The sequence below is a fragment of the Haliotis cracherodii genome, unplaced genomic scaffold, assembly GCF_022045235.1.
Source record: "Haliotis cracherodii isolate W230 unplaced genomic scaffold, xgHalCrac1.p SCAF_5, whole genome shotgun sequence".
In the NCBI taxonomy this organism is placed as follows: Eukaryota; Metazoa; Mollusca; class Gastropoda; order Lepetellida; family Haliotidae; genus Haliotis; species Haliotis cracherodii.
This window is the reverse complement of record NW_027266308.1, coordinates 60,067,733-60,094,955: the sequence shown is the minus strand read 5'-3', so window position 1 is coordinate 60,094,955 and position 27,223 is coordinate 60,067,733. Positions and strand designations below refer to the sequence as shown.

General features: G+C 39.9%; 1 protein-coding gene across 1 annotated transcript in view; it reads left to right on the top strand.

The window, feature by feature from the left end:
• The first annotated feature begins 437 nt into the window (after positions 1-437).
• Positions 438-27,223, top strand: part of LOC139444125 (poly [ADP-ribose] polymerase tankyrase-like) — a 66,253-nt gene continuing 39,467 nt past the window's right edge. The window contains exons 1-22 of the mRNA XM_071225027.1: positions 438-560; positions 1,922-2,002; positions 3,346-3,520; positions 5,907-6,245; positions 7,830-7,925; positions 8,307-8,339; positions 9,015-9,153; positions 9,281-9,398; positions 10,971-11,140; positions 12,435-12,522; positions 13,217-13,342; positions 15,405-15,527; positions 16,148-16,228; positions 16,617-16,780; positions 17,776-17,888; positions 18,969-19,078; positions 20,742-20,898; positions 23,364-23,575; positions 24,193-24,292; positions 24,720-24,844; positions 26,133-26,180; positions 26,828-26,956. Coding sequence (XP_071081128.1) covers positions 1,931-2,002; positions 3,346-3,520; positions 5,907-6,245; positions 7,830-7,925; positions 8,307-8,339; positions 9,015-9,153; positions 9,281-9,398; positions 10,971-11,140; positions 12,435-12,522; positions 13,217-13,342; positions 15,405-15,527; positions 16,148-16,228; positions 16,617-16,780; positions 17,776-17,888; positions 18,969-19,078; positions 20,742-20,898; positions 23,364-23,575; positions 24,193-24,292; positions 24,720-24,844; positions 26,133-26,180; positions 26,828-26,956 — 2,718 coding nt within the window. The 5' untranslated portion in view covers positions 438-560; positions 1,922-1,930. The remainder of the gene's footprint in view (positions 561-1,921; positions 2,003-3,345; positions 3,521-5,906; positions 6,246-7,829; positions 7,926-8,306; positions 8,340-9,014; positions 9,154-9,280; positions 9,399-10,970; positions 11,141-12,434; positions 12,523-13,216; positions 13,343-15,404; positions 15,528-16,147; positions 16,229-16,616; positions 16,781-17,775; positions 17,889-18,968; positions 19,079-20,741; positions 20,899-23,363; positions 23,576-24,192; positions 24,293-24,719; positions 24,845-26,132; positions 26,181-26,827; positions 26,957-27,223) is intronic.

The window sequence follows — 27,223 nt, the reverse complement described above, 5'->3', positions numbered from 1 at the left end:
TGTAAATTTCTTGTAATTAGATATGCCGAGAGAATGCTTGTTCTTGAAATATGTTTTCGAGACATTGAGGTCACAATAGAAGGGTCCTCTTTACGACGCGTGGGCTAGCGAAGCCTACTTTACTTCTAGTCTTCTTATTGCACAGCGACCAACAACGCAATGCTGAGAGTTACAGCTTGCGAGCACTTGATCATGTGACCACGTGTTTTTCGCTGTTATGTCTAGCGGATTACCCGTACGAAGAACTTCAGTGTAACTATCTAAAACAGGTAAAGGAAAGTGTTGATTATATCCTATATTAGTATTCATTTTTGTATTATACCTTCGTGTAAGGTTTAGGAATGACTTTGCATGACAGATCGAAATATATCACCAAACGGTTTTTGTGTTGCAAAAGAAAAGGGGAGGAAGTAAACTGAATAGAAGAGCCAGAAAGATGGCGACCATGTGTTCGTAATGCCGGCTTACACTTGAAAATATATATCGCTTATTCTGCTAAAACGCATCGAATTTAAATCATTCAGCGTTGTTTTAAGCTGTTGATGTGAACGGTGTATACGGTGCGTATGATATATGTAATGTTAGATTGTGATTTTGTTGCAATTTTTAGCCATGTGATACAGTGATTGGCGCGTTTTGCGCTCTGGTTGTAGTCCAATGGGTTGCCTGAATGGACCCCAATTTCCTGTGAATTGGTATCGTTGTGGTGTCTCGGCATTCGGCGAGTGTTGTCATCATAGATAGGCATACCTAGCGCGCTTTATCTTGAGGTGCGATTGTATTTATTTTATTGTTTACAAACAACGTATCTGCGTAATACGTTGAAATTAAACGGGATGCAATTTTTCGACTTGAAGGCAAAAGTCGGAACCTTATTCTTACGAATAATATGCGTCCACATTACCTTCTCCGATCTGACTTCATTGATTTTTCAGATTTCTTTGTTTTGTTTTGCTGAGATATTACGCATACGGTAATGAGTTAGTATTTGATAACACCGACATGGGCGGAGAGGGCACAGAGGCATGCAAAGATCCTTCATGCAGATTTCATGATTTTGAAAAAAAAATCTGTTCTGCCAAGTGAAAGTGCATTTTATGTATTACGTAATAGATTTAATTTCTGAAATCATATTCAGACAGTTCGAATCTTTAAAGAAAGATGTGTGGATAGGTTTTTGATTTGATTTTTACGAATAATACCAAGATGATTATTGCAGGATACCTCTTGAATATGGTGCCAATGAATGGCTGCAGTATATATTTTGGTGTTGGTTCATTTTATACAGCTTTTTTTAAGGTATTACATATGAAGGTATTATGCCGGTTTTAAATTATATTATACAAGCTTGCTGGAAGTGCAGCATCATGGTTTTCCCAATGGTCATATTGCTTGCACTCAGAATTTAATGAGTTCCTTGAATTTTTAATCCAAGAGTCGGTCATGGTTTGCACGTGGGGAATGTAATGATTTATCAATAAATCAGTTAGTCATCCGATCACATTCAAAGACGTCAGTCTGGGTTCAGCTGACGATTTATCCAGATTTGAACATTAGCTCATTTTTCTCATAATTAATAAGCTGGATATTTTGGATTCTTTTAAACGCAGGAATATATTGGAGTAAAAATTGCTTTTACACAGTGGTACATTTATATCCCCAATATATTGCATACCTGCTTCACAATTAGATCAGGTCTGTAAATAATCCAGTCTGGACTACTCAATACAGTGATTGATATCATGAGCATCGATCTGCGCAATTGGGACAGGATGACATGCATCAACCAAGTCAGCGAGTCTGACCACCCGATCCCGTTAGTTGCTTCTTACGACAAGCATAGGTTTCTGAAGACCTATTCTAACCTGGATCTTCACTGGAATCTAAAATTTTAAATCATGTCCGATGCTTCTTGTTGTAGGCAAACACAATGGAGAAAGGCGACAAGAGTAAAACGAAGGAGGAAGCTTCCAGCAGCGGAGGAAGCGGGCATGGAGTTAAGGTAAGTTCATCCTCAGAGTTCAGGGTTTTGTTGGAAATACTTATAAAAGAAGAAGCTGTGATACATGGAAAAAAAGTGAGGGATCATGAATATTTTTGAAGATATTTTTGGGAATCGAAGACTGAGCACACAATTTCATGAAACATATGCACATATTCCCAAATATTCATGATGCCTGACCTTTTTATTCAAAATACACACACACACACACACACACACACGCGTGATATAGCTTGTAATTGTTTATGATTAGATTTTTGTCTCCCTAGGGTATTCCGACCAGAATACTTTAGTGTTGTATATATAATATCTTTTTAAAACCAATCAGCCACCTGGCCCATCTAACCTGATCTAAGCCATTCCACATAAATGGTCACAGCTGAAATAACTAACAGACTTGTAAAGAAGCGGGTCAAGGTCATGAGATAGTAACTAATCACTAATCTATTTTACGGTTACTATCTCAAGAATAAATGCATTGATCAATAAATATGGTTGATAAGCCTCCTCTAAGATGGTGCCCTTTTTTGGAAAGGTTTTGGTCAGGGTACGTCAGAGGTGAAGGTCAGCATCCAGATTTCGCATAACATGGTTATCAATGGGTATATCCTTGTTAGTTTTGAGGCATGCTAAACTCAACATGTTTGTTAAATCGTATCACATCAAATATCATCTGCATTTGTCAATGGTCAAGGATACCTTCGATGTAATTGTGAGAAGTTGTATCCTACTTATAGGGATGAACATTAACCAAGAAGGTTGACTAGCCCGAATAGTGATAACATGAAGCAATACCCCTCAAAATGTTTGAAATTCTGCTAATCCTTAATAGGATACATTTGATTAACAAAACTGGTCCAAGCAAGTGAGCTTATTACCGTCCTTGTTACTATCTCTTGAATACAGTGAACTTTTCACATTGTTTGTTTGTTGTTTAACGCCGCATTTAGCAATATTCCAGCTACATGATGGCGGTCTGTATGTTATCGAGTATGGACCAGACAATCCAGTGATTGACAACATGAGCACTGATCCAAGCAATTGTGATTGATGACATTCATCAACCAAGTCAGCGTGCCTGACCAACCGATCCCATTAGTCGCCTCACACGACAAGCATAGTCTCCTTTTTTACGGCAAGCATGGGTTGCTGTAGACATATTCTACCCCGGATCTCCACAGGCCCTTTTGACATTGAACAGATGCATGTTTAAAAAAAACAAGTCCCTAACTTCACCCCACCCCACTCGATGAGCCTATGGCGTATGAACTATGCATTGCTATACAGGTAAACACCATTTTAGTTTGTATTTTACGATTGAAATATTTTTTGTTGTTTTTCAGAGAAAGAAGATATACAATGTGGAGCCCCGTACCCCGTTGAAGCGCCAGCGTATCCCTGTTGCTAGGTTCCAGTCCCCAGTCTTGGAGGAGGGAGCAGTAAAACCAAAACCTCCAAAGGAAGAAATCGTCATCCTGTACAAGAAAGGCATCTTCTTGGCTGTACGCGGTGCAGAGAGTAAGTTCCTATGGGTTATTTTGTATACCGATAAACTGCAGGTTTTAATAATTTTAGCAATGCGGATGTTTTGCTCCCCGAAGCCTCCAATGTCTTGTGGATGGGGCATCTGCCCAGAGAAAGGAAGGTCGTGGGTTCGACCCCTGGCCATGTCATACCAAAAGACATTGACGGATGATACATGTTGTTACCCTGGCTGAGGGGCTTAAACAAGGACTGGTTGGCGCGGAGTCCGTATACTGTTTTCTGAGTGGGGTATGCATGTTAACTGCAGCATAGTATCTCAGTGTGATAGCACTATTAAATGGACATTAGTCCGGACTAGTTGAAGCAGCCAAACACACACACATGCATGCACATCGTTAGGTAAGTGCTTAAAACGCAAACGCGACATTAAACCCCATGTCACACACCCCCCCACACACACACCTTCACACACACACACACACACACCACACACCCCCCACCCCACCCCACCCCACACACACACACCAACACCCAACCCCCCACCCCCCCACCCCATTTGGCTCTCAAGGACCAATGGCCCAAATAAACTCAGGAAAGGGCACATTGTTCATCGTTTGTCTGAAAATCCTTGTAAAGAGCTGATCAGGGTTCTATCGAGATTGCAAAATTCCCACATATTTCTTTAATATTGTTTCACAACATGCAGGTTAGTCAAGATCCATCTTCCGGAGGCAAGCATGTCCACTAGCAAGTATCGCAGCCTAGTTTCTACCCTTGCCACATCAAGCTGTGTGAAGGCTGATTTTCTTGGTTCGATCCTGGTGCCACCTTGCTTAGATAACAAGTTGTGCACCTTGTAATTAAAACGTGATATCCAAGCAGAATCACAGTTCGTAGCTTATATGGCTGCACAAAGACAGCGACTACCATACATGACGACCAAGTCGATCAGAGAACGACCACAAAATAAGCGATTTCATTCCTGACAGACAAACACAGGCAATCATTGACAGGTTTAAAGATGACAAAGACGTATTGGTGTCCACAATGACAGGCAGCAGTAAATCACTTTCATATGAATATGTACCAGACGTGGATGTTGATTTTGTTAAACGTTCTCTGATTGGACTATTGATATTTGTGGTCCAATCATATTTAGCACAGGAAAGTGGGCTTGATGTGGCATGGGTGGAAACAAGACTGATATTTAGGCTAGTGGACGCTCTTAGGGATATAGGAACAGAGTTTGTTTTTCTTGAAAACTATGTAAGTTAGAGATTTAATTTTCACACACACTGATATTACTGGTCATGATCTTAAATGAGTTTGAAATTGGTGTCTTAATTCATTTTTTGCATTGTTATGGCATGTTTTGCAACTTGCTGCATAGTGTCTAAAATGGAGACAACCTTTTTCAGAAATTACTGATGTTTCTTTGTATGAAACTTTGTATGCTTATCTTTGCGGTACTTGTCTAGATAGGTAAATTAATTTTTTCCAGAGTTACTGACCTTGCTACATTTATTTTAGATTTTGAGCATTCACAGTTTCCGCCCTCGATCCATGTTATTTTACAAAGTGCATGGTGTCTGCAATGCAGACAAGTTTCCTTAGAAACTATGGAAGTTAACTTATCTAAGAGATACTTAGCAACACTGTGTTTGAGAATTGGTGCCAACATATATTATTTTCAGAGAAGAGGCCTTTTGTGTGAATTGATTTCACATTTAATCATTTTTTTCTGATGGCATGAAGTGACCCTAGTGCCTATCTCTTCTTAGGGCTTTATAGGACTCTTTCTTTTATAGTTTATATTTACTGCCCAGAGCTCCAGATAAGCTTTTGGTGTCGTGGGTATTTTACCCATGAATTTTGATATCATTGGGTATCAGTAATTCTATCTGGGTATTCAAATTTCTGTTACCCACTAGTTTTTACACATGTGGGTATTTAAGTTAAATATTTAAAACCACTATACATCTAGTCCCTGCAAACTGGTGTCGCATGGGTTCGAGCTTTATACTAAAAAATACCACGCTACTTCCACAAGAAAGTGTGATGGCAAATGATCATGATGTAACTATCATCGTGGAGTTTGGCAAGGTTGACCGAATGCCCATTAATAATTTCAAAATAAGTTGCTGATTTGCGAATCGAATACGCAGGGTTACTTCACAATATTTTGATTATACACACAAGTTATATTTTCGTAGTGTATCTGTAATGTTCGTTGCGTATTTGATACACTTGGATTGTATTTTACTGCATATTTCTGCATTTCTGATGTGTATTTTATGCAGATACGCAGCTTATCTGGAGCTCTGCTGCCATATGATTCAAATGTGCCCCATGGTGGGGGATAGTGATATCGCTGTTTTCTAATGGACATTTATGATTATGATAGCTACTTCTCTTACAGATTCTGTGTACTTGTGCAAGACTCAGCAGAATGTACACAGCACTACACGCCAGTTCCGCATCCAGTGGCTCAATCTGGACCAGCCGCCCAACATCTACAAGATGGACTATATTGACCACACTGACATTGAGTGCGTGCTGACCAATGTCCGAATGGAGCGTATTGCTCGTGACACTTTGCGTCTACCCCACTCGGAACAAGAGAGGGCTGAGAAGATTCTCCAGAGAGCAGTGAAGGCTGAACGTGGGGAGCCTTTTGAGGAGGAGGAAGACATTGTTGCTGCTGAAGAAGAGATTAAAGAGGAAGAAGATTCAGAGGAGGAAGAGGAGGAGGAAGAAGGTCAGTTGATCTTTGTTCTCACACAGTCACTAGTCTTGAGATTGGTGAACATTGACTGTATTTTAAAAAATATATAATTAATTCATGTTCATGAAACCATCGTGCAAAATGAACTGAGGACTGTTTGTATTGAACTCATATAGCTACCAGTCATATGTTTGTGGAATTGCCTCCGTCTCTATTTTGTCAAAAGTTAAGTAATAAACAGAGCTCCAGATAACTTTTTAAGCAATTGATTTTTGCTCAAAGGTTTCTGTTGTAATTGGGTGTGAAGCCCATTTGTGGTGTCCCCTGCCGTGATATTGCTAGAATATTGCTCAAAGTGGCGTAAAACCATACTCACTATTTTAATTGGGTTATTACATTTTTCATTGGGTAACCAATATTTTTTCACTCATCTATTCATCAGTCTATTGGGTTTTTCCCAAAATGAGTTAACATTTTGAGATTTAAAAAAAAATGAAATAATGTTTTAGATGTAGTTAACGGTTTTAAATTTTGGCTTGACTCAGAAAGTAAATTAGCTCATAATTGTGTTTCAGAAATTAGCTCTGTTGTACGCATGTTGAAAAAGCTTCATTGGGTATTAACGCGTTCTGTTTTCAAACAACTGAGTTTTTCATTTAATGCATGTGTTTCTGTATGCAAGTTAATTGAAAATTGGGTTTTGAATAGTTTTGGGGGATATGTTGCACGAATAAGCAGCTTATCTGTAGCTCTGTAATAAAACGTTTTCTCTGTTTTTGAATGAGATTCCTAATGACATAACTGTGTCTGTTATGACTTGCCGTATTAAGTGCCCAGCTCCACTAAGAGCTTCCCAACCAGTTTCTAGACCGTTCTGTACCGGGGCCAAGACTACACGTATTTAAGCCCCCTTGTTATTTTATTTAGCCCATGGGCTTAAAAACAAAAATACAGTACTTTTAGGCCCATGGGCTTGAATTTAATTCAAATATTGCTTGATCTCCGTCACTGGATGTCTCCAAGAAGTGTTGTAGCATATGCCAGACAGGCGTAGCTGCGATGTCGGTTTGTTGTTACATTTTTGACAGCATTTCGATTTTGAACTTGTTCTTATGTTAAGGTGTTGCACTCTTATTCCATTTGTGGGCATTGTTGCATTTAACTTGGGATGTTAGTCTTCCTATCATGCCATTGCTGTTTTTCGTTTTTAAGCCCTGAGCTTAAATTTGTATTAAATGTTACTCAATTAAAATAGGCAAAACCTTTAATTAGGCCCAGGGCTTAAAAAGAGCAGTCCCAGTTAGTTATCTCTATAAGAGCCTCCAACTAAGACTGAACATTCCATGTTTTCTTGTCCATGTGACAGATTCATTTACAGAAAACAGGAGCGTATAACAGGTGTACATATCTGCCTGCTGGTAACCGTTATAAAAAATGTGATGGTTTCGTCAAAGTTTGAACCGCTTAATCTCTGAAAATATGTTTAACTTGTTTTCGGAATGACTTAGTGCTATGGGGTACTTATTACGGCGAATACTGTATGGCCATGAAGAAGAACGCAGTAAGGATTGTGGAAGTGAATAATTTGTGACTTACTATGGTCTTGGATTCTTTCAGACTGGGATGAAGAACCATCTCCTAGGAAGTCGGTCAAAGGGAAGGCAAAAACTCCCAAACAGTCCAGAGCAGGAATCAAAGTGGCTTTGACTAAAGGTGTGTTACTGTCTTTTATTGGAAGGCTGAATGTGTAACTCTTTATAGTTTCACAAATCTCCTAAATCCTCAAAAGTAATTAATTGAATGACGTATGTAATAACTTTCCTTAATGGTTTTCAGAAAGTATTGCATTCTGAAGAAAAATCATGTATCGTTCTGTCAGGGATACAGTTTCAAAACGTCCCCAATATCCAATGCTATGACACGGCTGTTGAATGAATGTTGACAATAGGATATAGATATGTATTTAAAAACTTGCATGATATTTTGTGTCACTCACTCACTCACTCACTCACTCACTCACTCACTCACTCACTCACTCACTCACTCACTCACTCACTCACTCACTCACTCACTCAGTGTGTTCAATGTTCCCAGGTAAAAAGAGGCAGTCTCAAAGGAAAGATAAAGGTAGGCTAACACCCAACATTACATGGCCAAGTAATTCTTGTTTATTCTGCACAATTTGTTACTACCTTTCCTAAACCATATTTTCACTTGGTACAGGCCTCTATGGTCTAGTGGTTCGATTCCTGGTCGTATGTAGGGTGAATTTCAAATGTACAGATGTAGAAACTTGCTGCTTAGAACTGATTTTTACAAGAGTTACTTCCCTTTCCATATTGTTTTTCTTTGAGTATGTTATTTATGGCTGATGTGAAAGGCCCTGTAATGTTAGTGCTGTGAAGGATTTTCAGGATACTGTCTCTGTTGAATATCATGAAACAGGCCTGTCTCTGTTCTTGAATCCAGAATTGTATTGGAAGGTGGAATGAACTCAGTGTTTTGAAAAAGGTATTCAAATCTGGACTTGGCAAGTAAAAATTGCATTCTCGTACAGCCAGTCCCTTAGAAACTGCCCCTACCAGAAGCTCTGATCAAGCCTGCCATGCTCATGTGGATCACAAGGGCAGAGAACTCTAGTCCTTGGACAGAACCATTCTGTTAATTGCTGTTTAATTCTGGCCACTATAGCATCTGATATTTTTGTAGTAGTAGTTGAATTACTTGCTGCCAATTACGACACATACATTAACATTATTATATTACTTGCACATGTCACCAATTATATTGTTCTGTTTTCAGATAAGAAAAAAGGGAAAGGAAAAGAAAAGAGAAAGAAAGAAGAAAAGAAAAAGGAAGCGAAAAAGAAGGGACCTGATGGAAAGTTGAAGCCAAATCCAAAAATCAAAGTGCTGGAAAAAGCTCTTTTCTTCGAGACCAAGTAGGTGAAAATTATGCTGTATGATTGTATATTTTTGTGTTTGCATGAATATGTAGAAATAACAAGTGAAATGTTTTCATGACAAGTGAAAGTTTAGGTAGATTGAGATTGCTTGTTGTGTTTTCAGAGAGAAGATACCATTCATATCAGTCCCTGTGAAAAGTAGACAGGTGATCCGTGCTGTGCTGACCAAGGACATAGACCTGTTGAAGTCTCTGATTGCCAGTGAGAGTGACGTCTACAGGGTCAGTACATTACATACCAGTGGAAAGTAACCAGGCAGTTAGGTAGAAATGAACTAATTAAATGACACTGAAACATGTCTGTGCGATGAGTACTGATTTGACTTGCATGAAGTTATTTCCCCAAATGGGAATCGATGGTCGGCTCTGACCTGGCAGTTTGTGTGTCATTGTACCTCAGTACCCCAATAGTGTGGATTGTAGTGTCCCAATGATGTGGATTGTAGTGTCCCAATGATATGGATTGTAGTGTCCCAATGGTGTTGATTGTAGTGTCCCAATGATGTGGATTGTAGTGTCCCAATGGTGTTGATTGTAGTGTCCCAATGATGTGGATTGTAGTGTCCCAATGGTGTTGATTGTAGTGTCCCAATGGTGTGGATTGTAGTGTCCCAATGGTGTTGATTGTAGTGTCCCAATGGTGTGGATTGTAGTGTCCCAATGATGTGGATTGTAGTGTCCCAATGGTGTTGATTGTAGTGTCCCAATGGTGTGGATTGTAGTGTCCCAATGATGTGGATTGTAGTGTCCCAATGGTGTTGATTGTAGTGTCCCAATGGTGTTGATTGTAGTGTCCCAATAGTGTTGATTGTAGTGTCCCAATGATGTGGATTGTAGTGTCCCAATGGTGTTGATTGTAGTGTCCCAATGGTGTTGATTGTAGTGTCCCAATAGTGTTGATTGTAGTGTCCCAATGATGTGGATTGTAGTGTCCCAATGATGTGGATTGTAGTGTCCCAATGGTGTGGATTGTAGTGTCCCAATGGTGTGGATTGTAGTGTCCCAATGATATGGATTGTAGTGTCCCAATGATGTGGATTGTAGTGTCCCAATGATGTGGATTGTAGTGTCCCAATGATGTGGATTGTAGTGTCCCAATGATATGGATTGTAGTGTCCCAATGATATGGATTGTAGTGTCCCAATGATATGGATTGTAGTGTCCCAATGATATGGATTGTAGTGTCCCAATGATGTGGATTGTAGTGTCCCAATGGTGTGGATTGTAATTCCCCAATGAGGTGGATTGTAGTGCCACAGTGGTGGGAATTGTAGTGTCCCAATGATTTGGATTGTAGTGTCCCTATGGTGTGGATTGTAGTGCCCCAATAGTGTGGATTGTAGTGTCCCAATGATGTGGATTGTAGTGCCCCAATGTTGTGGATTGTAGTTCCCCAATGATGTGGATTGTAGTTCCCCAATGATGTGGATTGTAGTGCCCCAATGGTGTGGATTGGAGTGCCCTAATGTTGTGGATTGTAGTTCTCAAAAATGGTGTGGATTGTACGTCATTCTTTTAGTCACTGATTTACCTGGTCCAGACCATATTATTAACAGTCGTGACATAGCTGGAATATTCACTGACTCAGATGGACATGATTTTGACAAAATGTTGAATAGTTCTTGTAAAAGTTAAGATTGGATTGTCTTTTCTGAGAGATATATAAGACTATTATCTAAAGACAATTTAATGAAACAACCTTGCTGTGATTGATCTTCTGTCATACAAGATCTATAAAACGTCGTAGTTACCTTTGTGATCAGGAATAATGAAGGGTACATATTCTTTCAACAGCTGGATGTGACTCGTTCCATTGGCTGTGAAAAGACGGCTGTTGATTATGCCATACAGAAAGGCAACAAGGACATCCTGGAGCTGTTGATCAGTGACATCTTTAACCCTGAGAACAAGAGACATAAACAAGAGAGCCCTTCATGCCTTCTGAAGGAGTCCGATGTCGGAAGGTGGGTGAATTGGAAATTTTTCCTTTGAGTCACACAACACCTGTAAGTCAGGGCAGAAAGTCTTGATAGACAAAGGGGGTTGAGTGTCAAAGGGGGTCTAAAATGGAGATTGGTTGGTTACAGGGGCTGCTTTGAAATGAAATAAAAATGACCAAGCAACTTATTTTTTATTGTACACTGACAGGATGAATCTTTACACACGCTTATTTCCCAAACCACTGTGGTGATTCTGGTACATAGTCAGGTTAAGTGACTTTGTAGATTGCTTGTCATCCAATCTCATTAAAATCAGATCTTAGTTCTCGCTACCGCTAAACAAAGATCTGAGGACATCTCATTATGGGTCACGTCAGACCGACCTTGCACAAACTTTGACCAACCAATGGAATGACTGACAGGAATTGACATTAGCATATCAGAAGGCAGCTTTCTCGTGCTTTACGGCACTAATTTCAAATTGGCGACTACACCTCGAAACATATTTTGACAAATTCTCGATTAAAAATTTGAAACCTGAACAAAAGAAAATTCTGGACTGGCTAATAGATGGTTTAGATTGTATGGATACAGTCGTTAAGCCCGTAACTGTCGTTCGGAATACCCTCTGTTAAAGTTCTCGAGGTTGCGTGATCAGAAATCACATTGCAACTGTCACTTTCATGATCGGGTAAGTGACGGTCTGATTGGTTGGATGAAAGGTCGTTCTGACGTGACCCGTAATGGGATGTCCTTAGATCTTTGTTTAGCGGTAGCGAGAACTAACATATGATTTTAATGAGATTGCTTGTCATCGTATCAATCATCTGCATCACTATTAAACTCAGACACTAAACTAAGGCTGCACACGGCTGCTAGTACATGTTGATTTTTTTACTTTACTCTTCCCTAACCCTGTGTGTTGCCTGTAGTTTTAGTTAAACATTGTCAGTGATTGGACAGAAGGTCTGTGTGACCAAATGCAACAGTAAAACAATGTGCCAAAACGCACCAAACAAACATGAAATGGACATGAAAATGTTGTGTTTCACGTGCAAGATGAACTTTACATGTCACATTATTGTGGTTTTCAGATTTAGCAACATGTGCTTATCGTTTCGTTCCAGTACTGGAATTTAGAATAGAAACTTATAAATCAACATATAAAAAGTGAACTTATCCACAATTAGTGGATAAAAACTGGTCATTATAGAAAATAGTGTAATTGATTAGATACATTAAATGTTTGAACATGTTTCAATAGTTTGTTTTGAATTTAAGGGGTTATCTTCACTCCAGTGATGTATGTCTGTTGCAGATACAACCCAGTGTCTCTCGGTGTGGGGAATATCCGGGCACTCAATGTCAGCAGAGGAGCTCGAGAGGGCAACGATGCTTTCCTCAAGGTGAGTGAGCATTCAGATGTGCACTACTCACTGCTTTGTCCAGAGCTACAGATAACCTTTTGAGCAATTGAGTTTTTACTCAAGGGTTTCTATTTTAATTGGGTTATAACATTTTTCATTGGGTAACCAATATTATTTCACTCATCATTTTATCACTATTGGGTTTTCCCCAGAATTAGTGAACATTTTAAGATTTAAAAAAAATGAAATAATGTTTTAGATGTATATTACTGTTCTAAATATATAGGCTTGACTCAGAAAGTAAATGAGCACATAATTGTTCTTCGGAAATTAGCTCCGTTGTACGCATGTTGAAAAAGAAAAGAGATAGCTATGCGATAATCGCAAAGAATAATGAAGAATGAAGCATGTTTTGTTTCACGATAAAACATGTTGAACATGCTCTCGTAGATTGATTGGACAACATTATTTTTGAGAGGGAAGTTTGTAATGAGTTTTTCTCCCAAAAATCAGGTCACAGATTTCATGAAACCATCCAGTCATCCAGTCAAAGGGTTGATTACAACAACATGTGATGTTAATATTGCAAGTTTGTAGAGGTTCCATACATGATTGACAGTTTTGTTACACTGTTTCACTTCAACATGCTGCTGAATGTATTTTACCTTCCCCTTCCCTCAAATCCGTCTTAGCACACAGATATTACAATTTTGAGACTTTTTGTTTGTTTCAGGACATGACAAGTGATGAGATGTCCATGGACTACGTGATTGAATGTCTTCTCAAGTATGACGCAGACCCTGCCTTGATCGACCTTGTCCTAGCTGCCGACCAGGAGGAAGGAATGGGAGAGGAACATGTAAGACATACTTGACCCTGACCCTGACCCTGACCCTGGCCCTGGCCCTGACCCTGACCCTGGGAACCTGACCCTGAAAACCTGACCCTGAAAACCTGTTAGTTGTTGTGGAAAATGTGACAGAGTAGTTTGGACATTCAGAAGAAATGGGATAGGGGCCATTTCAATCTTATTAAAATCAGATCATTTACTCCGACATGCTGTGTGAAAATCTGAGGACACCTCCATTGGAGGTTGGATCAGGTAAACTTTCCAAGTGGCCAATCAAAGCTTCTACATTCTCGATATGAAAAAGTGAAACAGTCAGACAAGATCAGATTTCTTTATCTCAAACAAATATGATCGAGGAATGTGAAATAATTTTGTTGTGGCTATTAAGGTATCATGTCATTTGTGAGTGCTGTGGCATGTATCCCCAAAGGGTTACTATGGAGGGCATATTTGTGTTCTGTGGCGGTTTTCTTTGGCAGAGGTAAAAAAATTCGAAAAAAGGGCGGTAAAGAAACCAAACCAAATTGTTTGAGAAAGCTGATGTTTCAAGAAACCACACATACTTTATTATCACCATATGGTGTAGATGTGCCCTTTGCTATTTAGATTCCCATGCATTTTTAATATTTTCTAAATTTTTTAAAGTTTGGACTTCAACTCTGAACTGAATGGAAGAAATGTCACATTTGATTGCGCATATCATTGTCTTTAGGATTGGGCAATGGACAGGGTATATACCGGTAGATGACTTTGTCTTCTTGGTTTGACTTTGGAGGTGGAAGTTTGCTCAGGATTTGCCTGACACAACTTTCTTTGGAGGTCCTCAGATCTTGATGCAGACAAGTATCAGTGTAATAGATCTTATTTTGATGAGGCAACAGCTTTTCTCAGAATAAACTGTTGGTCATTGTTGCTCGTGCTTACAGTCAGTGGTTGTCTGGTCCAGATTCATTTCTCTTACAGGCCACCATGATTGGCTGGAAACTTGTTGACTGGCATTAGTCAATATTCACTCACTTATTTGGCAGGATAAGTAATGAATTCAACAAGTGTGAAGTATGTAACCTTAGTGATTGCTATCATCAACCACAAAGTGGAAGGTTGATTACAGGATTGTGTGATGTCTGTCTGTCTGTTTGTCATCGTCCCTCCGCCTGTTAAGTTTCCGGAGCATAACTCGGAAACCATTTAATAATTTATTACGAAACTTTGCGTATGTATCAAACACATGCTAAACTGGTGCCTTTTGCTGTTTCCATGGCAACAAGTTGGACTAAACCCAAATACATGTTACTTTCATTACCAGAGCGTAACTTAAAAACCAGATAGATCATGAATCCATAATTTGTTTTCATATATATGAAACTTTATACCCATATTAACAAAAAGATCTACTCAGGGTTATCTGAGAACTGTTACTATAATTACCTAATTGAAATGTATAACACTAGACAAAGGAACTTGTACAAGATATATGGTGAATGGTAAAACAAAAAAAACACAATTTACAAGTGGCACCCTAACCAGACTACCTCCCTGCTGTTAGTTTAATAATCTTTTTAGAGCTCGCAATTAGGCTTTTCACAAAAAGGTCCAGTGAACTTGTTAAGACTGAGGCCTTAATGCTTTTGTTCTGGTGTTACCCTCCCTTTCTCAGTAAATTCACTACAAACAAAATTATAATGTGCCTCATGGTGTCGAATAATGATTACGCTGTTTTCTTGTTTAATTATTTTTTCTTTTTATAAAGATAAGTTAATATGTGAAGAATATAGTTCCAACACAACTGACCGCCCCCCATGGCCTTGTGGATAGAGTCGAAGGTCGGTGGTTTAATCCCCGGCTGCATCGTACCAAAAGACGTTAAAAGATGGTATTTGTTGTTGCCCTGCCTGGCACTCGGCATTAAGGGAATAAAACAACTACTAGTCTGTTCATGCACGTTGCTATATAAACCGTTAAGACATTAAAGCCATTTCACCTTATCTCAAATCCAACCCAAGTAATGTCCAGACGTCATGCTGTGGTGATTTTGTCGACGGACCTGCAGTGATGCGTTGCTATGTTACAGATGAACACTCTGCAGGAGAACATCTATAGAGCCATAACGTTGGGCAATAGGAAGATTGCTGCCAAGTTGGTGGCAGATGCAGAGAAACGAGGGGGACTTGGCTTCAATTACCTTCATTCAGAGGTAAGTTTCGTTGCTGATGTGAGTTATCAGACTCCTTATTTATTATGCTCTAGAAACAAACTGAATCGAGATCAATTCCTCCCACATTAAACTGACTGATATGTCTAAAATACTCTTCCAAGTTTAAAAACTCACTCACTTGTATGAATAAGACATGTAGTTTCAACACTACCAATAGTAATTAAGTCTCTTTTAATGTGATTCTTGGCCATTTGCTACTTTGTTTCAGTATTGTCAAATGTAGCCTTGACATGAATAAAGTATGTCCTTATGTTCTCGATAAAATTACGTACCTTTGAGACCAATTAAAATCTGGTTAGAGAATAGGTCTACGGCAATCATGGGTTGCCTATTCTCTAACCAGATCTTCATTGGTCTCATAGGTAGGTAATATTATGGAGAACATAAGGGTCGGGTGGACAGGCTCCCTTATTTGGTTGATGCATGTCATCATTTCCCAATTATGTGCATCGATGCTCATGATGTCAATCACTGGATTGTCTGGTCCAGATTTGATTATTTACAGACGGCCGATATAGCTGAAGTATTGCTTAGTGCTTGCATAAAGCAACAAGCAAACAAACAAATGTACCTATGAAAGATGTTTCTGCATTTTACAGGTGCTCAATTTTGAAAAAGAGGATTTACGAAGCAATATTCTGTCTGCATCCGTGAGAAAGAAGCCATATGGCAATGAAGGGGTAAGTAGCCTTTGTTGTGACCACTGGACCCATGAAGATCCGGGGTAGAACAGGTCTTCAGCAACCTTGCTTGCCGTAAAAGGTGACTATGCTTGTCGTAAGAGGCCACTAACAGGATCGGGTGGTCAGGCTCTCTGACTTGGTTGATGCATGTCATCAATCCCAATTGCATGGATCGATGCTCATGCTATTAATCACTGGATTGTGTGGTCCAGACTCGATTATTTACTGACCGCCGTCATATAGCTGGAATATTGCTGAATGCAGCATTAAACAACAAACAAAATAATAAGTGTCACTGAGTAGTTTGAATACTTTGCCAAGGTGTTGCTTTCCTTGGTTGAGATTCAACAAGTATTCAACTGTGGTATGCCAATGTCTGTTACAGATCACGCCCCTGCACTGTGCTGCCATCAACCCCAATGTGAAGTACCTGTCTCGTCTGCTGCAAATAGAGCCTGATATCAGCCTCTTTGACAAGCGGAACAGAAGACCCATCCACTTCGCTGCAGTCTGTCAGGGGACAGGACCACTGGATCTATTGCTGGAGAGGTAAGAGGCTATTAATCACCTTTCTTAAATAGCGATCATACAGCGAACAGCGATAGAAAGTAACATCTTTATTCCAGTAGTCCTTATGACACTAGACCGCCTCCGTGGTCGAGTGGTAGAGCGCCCGCTGGGAGAGCGAAAGGTCCGGGGTTTGATCCCCGTCCGCATCATACCTAAAGACGTTAAAAGATGGTACTTGTTCTTAACCTGTCTGGCGCTCGGCATTAAGGGGCTTAAACAAGGACTGGTCGGCTTGAAGTCAATATAATGTGTCTGAGTGGGGTATTCATGTTAAACTACAGCATGGTATCTCAGTGAGCTAGCACTATAAATCGGCATCAATCTGAACTAGTACAAGCAGCCACACAAACACACACATGTACATGCACGTCGCTATGTAAGTGCAATAATCTTGGACGCGATGTTAAACCCCATTTCACCTCACCTCAGCTTATGACCTAACATTTTGCAAAACCTCGAAAGAGGCAAATTTCTACTAGTCCTTATGGGGCCAGTTGGGTACCCTAGTGATATTGCTGGAATATTGCTAAAAGCGGTGTTAACGCATGCTTGCTCTCTCACTCACTCACTCACTCACTCACTCTCTCACTCATATACCTTCAGTATTAGGCTGTTTGGCAAGGACTATAGGACTAGTGCCAATTTCTAACGCTGCTGAAATTTTGGTCCAGAGATCTTCACGCTTAGAGTTATTTTTCAGGTGTCAAAGTACATGTACCAAAAGGTTGCAAAAATATTCGTAGTTGATGACCTTTGAGTTTATTCAAACTTTTTTTTTGCAGTTTCAGTGTTGTCACAACAATGGTGTAAAGAAAAACTGGATGAAAGCTTATTTAGACCTTGGGGGACAGTGACCCAATGCTCTCAGTTGCCCTTTTCTCCATGCAGAGTTGTGTCCCTTTACAGTGCCACGAATTGCTGTGGCATCCTGATTTTGACCCTTTGCTTACAAAGTGTTTTTATGTGTTTTCCAGAGGCGCCACTATCAATGAGGCTGATACTGAGGGGAACACAGCACTTCATTGTGCTTGTCGAGCTGGCCGGGCTAGCAACGTCGACGTCCTGCTGAAGAGGGCTAAAAATGATGGTGGGTATTTGAAGTACAACTCGGGATGAGACTCTTTACTTTTGTGATGTTAATGTTAGCTGACTCATTTTGGAGTGCCTGCAATCATCTTGTGGACAATTTACAAATCGCTGTTCGGAGTTGTGTCCCTTGGGCACACCAGAAACCTATGATCATGGGTGTGAATTCAAGACGCAAATTTATTGCAGGCCTTAAGGACCCATACAAATGTCCGTGGCTGGTAACTATTCCGACATTTTCCTCCACTTGCATGACTGTCTTGCAGATAACTTTAAGACGACTTACGTTTTCAGTTTTATTATACCTCCTTTAGATTCCCAAGTAATTGTTAGCATTCTTTCATCTGAATCAAGATGCATTTTGTGTCTTATTTTTGCGTTTTTTAAATATTTATGTCAGAATGTGGGCAGGTAACATTGAAGATGGGCAGGCAACACTGTTGGGTGACATACCTGACTGTCTTGTTGGGTATTAAAATTATTTCAAACACTGACCCATACATATTTGAAAGTACGGGCCGACATGAAATCTACCTACCTTGGGCCTACGGACAGGCGCTTATTTTAAACACTGAATCTAGATGTACTACACCGGCCAATCAATGTTGGCTTCATTCTCTTTAAACAGTGTATGTTTAAAGACATGTGTTCTCTGACAGACAAGTTGTTGGATCATTTTGTCGGGTGCATTATTACTCAAGTCATTTGTTTTTGCAGCATGATTAACTGATGCAGTATGGTTCCTTTGAGTGTCCCATGTCTGTAAATGTCATGTTCTTGGACCATGTTTATAACTCAGTGCCTGAAGCCATTTGAGCTGTCACTTGCGTTCTGTTATCATTATAAATAAATGGCCCTGAATTGTCTGATTATTATTGCCTCATAGTTGCCAAATTGTAATCACAACAGCGGATGCTTTTCAACTGTGGACATTTTTCGTGTAATCTATTACAAGAAATCGTTTTTATGTGTTCTGACTCGACATAAAATTTGTAAAGTGGGAAACAGGACAAGTGGTAAAGCATGTTAATATCATTTCAGGTAATAGAAAGTTGATATTGAATTTGTTTTGTGTTTTCAGCCAGTGTGATGAATGATGCTGGGATGATCAAGTGGGGCATCGGAGGGGTGAATCGGCCAAACAGAAACTCATTCTGCCCTATACATATGGCCATCCTCAATGGGCACTCGGTAAGTCAGTTGTCCTACATGGGTTGTTGACCGCCTCCGTGGTCTCGTGGTAGAGCATCTGCCCAGAGAGCGGCAGGTCGGGGTTCCAACCCCGCCCACGTCATACCAAAAGACGTTAAAAAATGGTACTTTTTGTTACCCTGCCTGGCCCTTGGCATTTAGGGGCTAAAACAGGGACGTGTCACCTCACATGGGTTGTTGACGGAGTTGCCACTTCCGTTAAAAACAACACGACATGGGAATGGTGGAGATTTCATGAGACAGTATAGCCTAGAAGGTGATTTTGTGTTTTGGTGTTTGTGCAATTCAATCGAATACTGTTCATGCCACACACTTCAAACTTGCCATGGGACTAAGGAGTACCTGTATATATAAAAAATTCTTAGTTTACTGATAAAACGTTGTCAAATAGTATTTTTATGTCGCAGACTTTCTGGGTTTCAAGTCTGTTTTATGTAACAGGTACTTCTTTTTATAAACAATAAAAGAAACAAAAAAGAAGAGAAAAACAGAAATACCCATACATAAGTAGATATAAGATTTCAGAATTGTTGATCATGTGAAAATTCGGTGTGTAAGCTATCTGTATTTTCAATCTCTTTTTTCGCACACCTTGTCAAGGGGTGAAAACGCAACCCAAAACAGTGACAGGTCATTGCATGTTATGCATAGCTTTTGCGTCATTTGAAAGGCTGCATTGTGCATATAAACGGGTGTCAACAAATATTATATAACACCCTGTTAGGTGTCATGAGAAATCCTGTCATCATACGCACTGACATAGGTCGCTGTTACAGGTCCTGTCTTAACCCCCCTCGATATTGCTTAAGTGATTGAAAATACAGACGGGACTTTAACATGACCATCAGCAATTCTGAAATTATATACCTAGTTATGTACAGGTATTTTTTCGTCACAGGGCGAGTTTGAAAGGTGGGGTATAAATTGTATTTCACTAAGTTGTACAAACACCACCACAGTAGATTACCTTCCACATTATGAATATTCATGTGTAGTTCATAATCAAACATAGTCTAGGACAGGAGGGGTACTTGATGTTCATGATGAATTTGTTGTTAGTTGTGTTAAATTGGAAATTGCAAGCCTGACTTTTACGTACAGTGCCTTGTGGGCATTGTCATTTTCATTAAAAGTACTTAGTACTGGCATTCATTTTCATTTCACGTCTTGACAAATTAGACTGTGAAACGAAAGTGTTTTGTCTATTAGTTGCGTGTGCCACAATCGCTACAGGGCTTCCTGTTGTGAAATCAATTACCTCCTCTTGTGAATTCAATCGGCATTATTCAGTGATTTCTGTTGACTGTATCTTACAGCATTTGACGAAATTTCAAGATTGCACAAAAAACACATTTTAATGTAATCGCGTCTTTCCATTTATTGACGGAATATCACAAACATTATTTAAGTTTTGCGTATCAAACGGAAGTGATTATTCGTGTTGATTGTTGAGCAGATGATCACCATTTGTTATGATAAGGAGGTAATAGAGACAAGGCACACTTAAATTGACAATGGCACACCTGAAAAACAAGTCCAGCGCCCTGGGGCATATCTGATTATTCCTAATTTCCATCCGGCTTCTTATATGTCAATTAGAGATCGTGTTTCCTACTCATGGAAGGACTCGTGTGTTTTGCAGGATGTGGTCAAAGTTCTCATCAAACATGGTGCTGACCTGAACAAGCAGGTCTCTGCTGGCAAAGAGAAGAAGAGTCCCTTGATGATGGCAGCTGAGACTGGCAACCTGGATGTAGCACGCCTTCTAGTGCAGAATGGGGCCACAGTGGAACTGTTGGGTGAGTTTCTTAATGCTTGTGTGTCAGGCAGATCATGCCAGGCTGCGGAATCCACAGGTTTACATGTTGTGGCAACTCTGTTGTTAGTACCATACAAAGTGAGTAGATTGATCGGCAGGTCTGGCTTGATGACTTGGTATCTTGCGTGTTATTGTATGGTTATCGTTGGTCATATTATCCATCAATTGTTAATCAGTCCCAGGCCGCTGTCCTGTAGATGAAATACTGTTACACACACACACACACACACACACACACACACACACACACACACACACACACACACACACACACACACACACACACACACACACACACACACACACACACACACACACACACACACACACACACACACACACACACACACACACACACACAGAGTAAAAGTTGACTCACACATCCTGTAGATGAAATACTGTTACACACAACACACACAGAGTAAAAGTTGACTCACACATCCTGTAGATGAAATACTGTCACACACACACACACACACACACACACACACACACACACACACACACACACACACACACACACACACACACACACACACACAGAGTAAAAGTTGACTCACACATCCTGTAGATGAAATACTGTTACACACAACACACACAGAGTAAAAGTTGGCTCACACATCCTGTAGATGAAATACTGTTACACACAACACACAGAGAGTAAAAGTTGACTCACACATCCTGTAGATGAAATACTGTTACACACAACACACACAGAGTAAAAGTTGGCTCACACATCCTGTAGATGAAATACTGTTACACACAACACACACAGAGTAAAAGTTGACTCACACATCCTGTAGATGAAATACTGTTACACACAACACACAGAGAGTAAAAGTTGGCTCACACATCCTGTAGATGAAATACTGTTACACACAACACACACAGAGTAAAAGTTGACTCACACATCCTGTAGATGAAATACTGTTACACACAACACACAGAGAGTAAAAGTTGGCTCACACATCCTGTAGATGAAATACTGTTACACACAACACACACAGAGTAAAAGTTGGCTCACACATAACACTATATAGCTAATGCTGCTAATGAGTTGTGGGATATTAAAAAGACAGCACACCCACAGATTACTGTTTAGAAATTCACTTGTTTTTACTTACTAAACACGTTCGTTCATTCTTTCGTTCATTCGTTCGCTCATATTGAAGACATTGTTTCCAATTGGTGTTCCCATCCTATTCTCTTCCAAACCATTGGCTTAACTGTTGCCTTTTACTATTTTGAAATTATTCTACATTTTATGTTTGTTATGGGTCCATGGAATCAATTTCTCGATTTATTTCTCAAATGAGGGTAGGGTTTGTTTCCAGGCCATAACTGAAAAGCCGTTCAATGTTTTTCAACAAAACTTTGCATATGTATTGCATGTCAGCTTAACTGGCGCCTTTTGGTATTTTGCCATATTTCTAAGTTTTATTTTGTTACGTTTCCTTTGAAACATTTAGGTCTTGTTCTCAAACAGCATCGTTTCCAACCATAACTCTCAACTAATGATACTTTTGCATGGAACTATACATGTGCAATAACCACAACTATTGCCTTTTGATATTTTTCAATTTTCTTTTTATAAATTTGTTTTGTTTTCATGGGAACTATTTGGACAAAATCTCAAACCAGTAACATTTGTTTCCCGCCAAAACTCTACAACTAATGAATATTTCTGCATGTAACCATTATCTTACCAGGCTATAATTTGCTGATATTGCTTTTCCGGTTTGCAAACACATTTACAGTAACAACTTGAACTAATGTAGCCAACATAAAGCTGCCAGGTGAAGATGTAACTTGAACACTGTTCGAAGCGGTGTTAAGCCCAACTCACTCAATGACATGTGTCATCATAGCCCAATGACATGAGAAGCTGCTTATCAATCACTGGTTTGTCAGGCTTGATCATTTACTGTCTGCTTTGAAATAGCTGGAATATTGCTGAGTGCAGCATTAAACAGCAAACAAAAAAATACTTCTTTATAGTGAATATGCCTAAAAGCGACCTTTGGTGGTGAGTCTTGACAGTTCCAGTGTTGATATACAGCAATCTTCTAAACCCGTGAAGATCCGGGGGTTAGAATAGGTCTTCACCCTTCCATGTTTGATGTAAAAGGCAACTATTCTTTCGTAAGAGGTGACTAACAGGATCGGGTGGTCAGGCTTGCCGACTTAGTTGATGCATATCATTGTATCCAAATTGTATCCAATCATAATCAATATTCTATTATATACAAACCGCTGTCATATAGCTGGAATATTGCTAACAACAAACAAACAAACAAACAAACAAACAAACAAACAAACAAACAAACAAACAGACAGACTGACAAACCAACAATCTTCTATTGTTTTCAGCTAAAAAAGTAAACTTTGCAGTCCACCCAGTTGAGATTTGCTTCAGTTCATTTTCACAACCTTTGTTTTTTTCAGACAAGTTTAAGCGTTCAGCCTTGACCCATGCAGTTATAAATGGAAACAGTCACGTAGCATCCTACCTACTATACCTGGGGGCTGATCCAAACCGTGCAGATTCGTCCGGCAACACCCTCGTCCACTATGCTGCCGCGTATGGCTGGTACTTCTGTCTCCGGATGCTTATCAATGATGCTGGTGCTGATACAGCTGTGCCCAACAGCTGGAATGTAAGTTGCCCAAGTAGCCTATCTGTATAGATAAGGACATACCTCCGTTACATCTGCAGCAGCCGTATTGGAAATGGTGGCCATCAGGGTTTCAGATCAATATGTCTTCTAGGACATTGACTGACAGTCGTCCAAAATGTCCTGATAAAAGTTTGGGAGGTCGGGTAGCCTAGTGGTTAAAGTGTTCGCTCGTCATGCCAAAGACACGGATTCGATACAATGCCTGAAGCCCATTTCTGGTTTCCCCGCTGTGATGTTGCTGGAATATTGCTAAAAGCGACGTCAAACCATACTCACTCACTCACTTCTTATAAAAGTTCTCTCAAGCAAATTTATCATAGAGTTGTCCCCTTTTCCAAAAATATGCTGCGTAACATATTCTAAATATCATCTTCTTAACAAGGCAAAAATGTTGAAGCGAAAACCTGCGTTGGTTGTACTGTTAGCAGTACTTTTTTCACATGGAATTGAGCTTTTTTACCCCACTCATAATTCCAAAGCTCTAATTAGGGTTACATCTAGGTAAGACAAATCACCGACAAATATGTGAATACCATTGCTTTAGTTATTTGTGATCTGTGTGACGATTTCTGAAGATCATGCTGTGTTGTTTTCAGTGCACTCCTTTAGCCATAGCTTTCCTGAAGAACAACATGGGCATGGTGGAGCTCCTCCTGAACCAGCCTGGGATGGACATCAACTTCAAGGATGAAAGTGGTCAGTTCAGTGTCTAATACTTGCATAGAACTTTCATAAAATTCAATTTTTTGGTCGGATCAATATTCTAAACTAAAAAATTTCAAATGTTTTACTGAGAACAATGCATATTACTCTTGCTGTTGACTTTGGCAGTGCAAATTTGCAGTTCCCATTTGCGATTTGTATGCATGTGGCATGCAGTATGTAATGTCGGGTACAACCCTGACCTTAGAACCCTTGGATATTTGAAGTTCCGGATTAGAATGATCCCCCGCAACCTATGCTGGTCGTAAGAGACAACTAAATGAATTGGGTGGTCAGCTTGGAGTAGCATTTGAGAGCATAGAAGGAATATACATTGCAACAACTTAAAAAAATTATTTATGCTTTTTTTTGTTTGGTTGGACATGATCTGACTGCTTACTATGACTTCTTGTTGTATCAGGTATGACCTTGACAAGTATTGCAGTGCGGAGCAAGATTACCAGTGCACTAGTCCGCCAGGTTGAGTACTTGGTGAATGACAAGAAGGCTGACCCTACCATCACAGACCTTGAGGGCAGGAATGCTGTAAGTTCAGCACTAGGCATCAGGCTGTGCATTTTTTTCCATTTCAAAAGCACTATTCCCTAGAAATGCTATTTTTGCCTCCTACTTTAGTGTACCCAATGCTGGGGTGAGAATCTTCCGCGGATCTGCAAATTTTAGTGACCATGAATTTGTAATGGTCAAGGCCCCGCCCCGCCCCCGCCCCCACCCCAAATTATGGATCATGCTCCATTGAAAAGAAATTTCAGCTGAAAAGGAATATATCCATTCTCATCCCTGCCAAAAGGTGCATAACCTTTTTTGTCAGTCCTACATCGTCAGCCTCTCTGTGAACCTTATCACTAACGATCGGGGAAATTCCTATCAGGTTACTATTGATGATGAGCACTCTCTACATCTCTCCTGGGGCATGGGTGGCCCACTTGTCTAAGGCACCACAATTTGCTGTGAAGAGTTGCATCTTTTAGGCAAGGCAGAAACCTATGATTGTGGGTTTGAATCTGGGTTACCCCAATTTTAAACCTTGAAACATAATTGATCATGGGTTGTTACCAAAGTGGTAATGTCTGAGACCTGCATCACTTCAGGCTTTCCTCCCACATCAAGCTGAGACGCCATGACATAACTGTAATACCAGCGATTGAAACTCACTGTTTTAGTCATCCTTAGTGCTAGATTCTTAACTTTGTTTTTTGTTGTTGACATATTGCAAAACCCTTAATAATGGCAAATTTCTACTAGTCCTTATGATACATTAACTATCGGGCAGTTTGGCAAGGAAAATGGGAATAGTGTTCAAAGCGGTGTTAAACCTTACTCACTATCTGTGTAGGTTGAACAGGTAGATTAGTCATCGCTACCATTTGCTGCTCGCTGCGCAGTTGTGTCACTTCGTCCTGCCAGAATCTGATAATAGGTTCAAAACTCAGGCTCTCACTCACTCACTCACTCACTCACTCACTCACTCACTCACTCACTCACTCACTCACTCACTCACTCACCCATTGGACCCGTGAAGATCAGGGGTTAGAATATGTCTTCAGGAACCCATGCTTGCTGTAAAGGGCGACTATATTTGTCGTAAGAGGAGACTAACAGGATTGGATGGTCAGGCTCGCTGACTTGGTTTGGGCATGTCATCAGGTCCCGATTGCGTAGGTCGATGCCCATGATGTCAATCACTGCATTGTCTGGTCCAGACTTGATTATTTACAGACCGCCATCATATAGCTGGAATACTGCTGTGTGCGGCGTTAAACAACAAAGAAACAAAACTCACTTATTCATGACTTCTAATGTTTTGTTTCAGCTGCATCACCTGGCTGCCAACAGCATTAAAGTTTCTCAGAATTATTATGTAAGTGGAAAATTGGAGTCTCACTTCTTTTAAAACATTAGGAAATTCTTCAAGTAGAAAATGCAATTTCAGTGTCCTACGTGTACTTTTATATTGCAATGTCATTATGACAAACTCAGGGCCACAGATGCCATAAGTGTAGGGTGGGTTTTGGTCATGTGATTGACAACTTTGAATAATAAGCAAACTCCAAATTATGGTAAATGTATCTCATGATCAGAGACTCATGGCTGCCAAAAGAGTAAATGTTTTCATGATTCTTCACATTCTTTGATTGAATGACTTAAAGAGACAAAATAACTGGTATAAGATGACTTCTGCATGACAGGATTGCCTCCCTTGTCTTGGTCTTGTGGTACCATATCCACCTGGATCGTGAAAGTTGTGTTTTTAAAGTTTGTCTTACCCTTGTAAGATAGGGTTAAAGGAGGTCTTCAGCAATGCAGATCCTCACAATGTCCATCACTGGATTGTCTGGCCCAGATTCAATTATTTACAGACAGCTGTCTTATACCTGGAATATTGTTAAATGTGGTGATACCGAATAAAGTAGACAGTAGACTCACATTTTACGCTATATTTTTGTTGCTGCTAATGAACTGTGGGATCTTTGTGACTATTATGAAAATGGTGTGTTTTGTGTTTAGAGAGATGAAGTCAGTGACAGCTCCATGGAAATAACGGTGAAGATAGCAGAATCTCTGATTAAAGCGGGCTGTGATCCCTCACAGGCGACCAATGATGGCTGGACACCAATTACACTGGCAATAGAACAGGTGAGAAATACTTGGGCTATCGGGAGAACACTAATGAAAATCAAGTTGTTCAAGGTTCTTTACATGGTTACACTGAAAGATGATAGGGTCCCTTAAAATAAAACTCTGTAACAGGGTTCAAAATTAACATAGGATGTTAGCCTGAGACTAGTCATCTTCCTGAGGCAAGAGAGTTAACTGACTTTAAAAGTCCAGTTTCCACCTTTGCTGAACTAGGCTGGAATTCCTGGGCTCGATTGTAGCGCCACTAGTGGCTATTACGAGTAA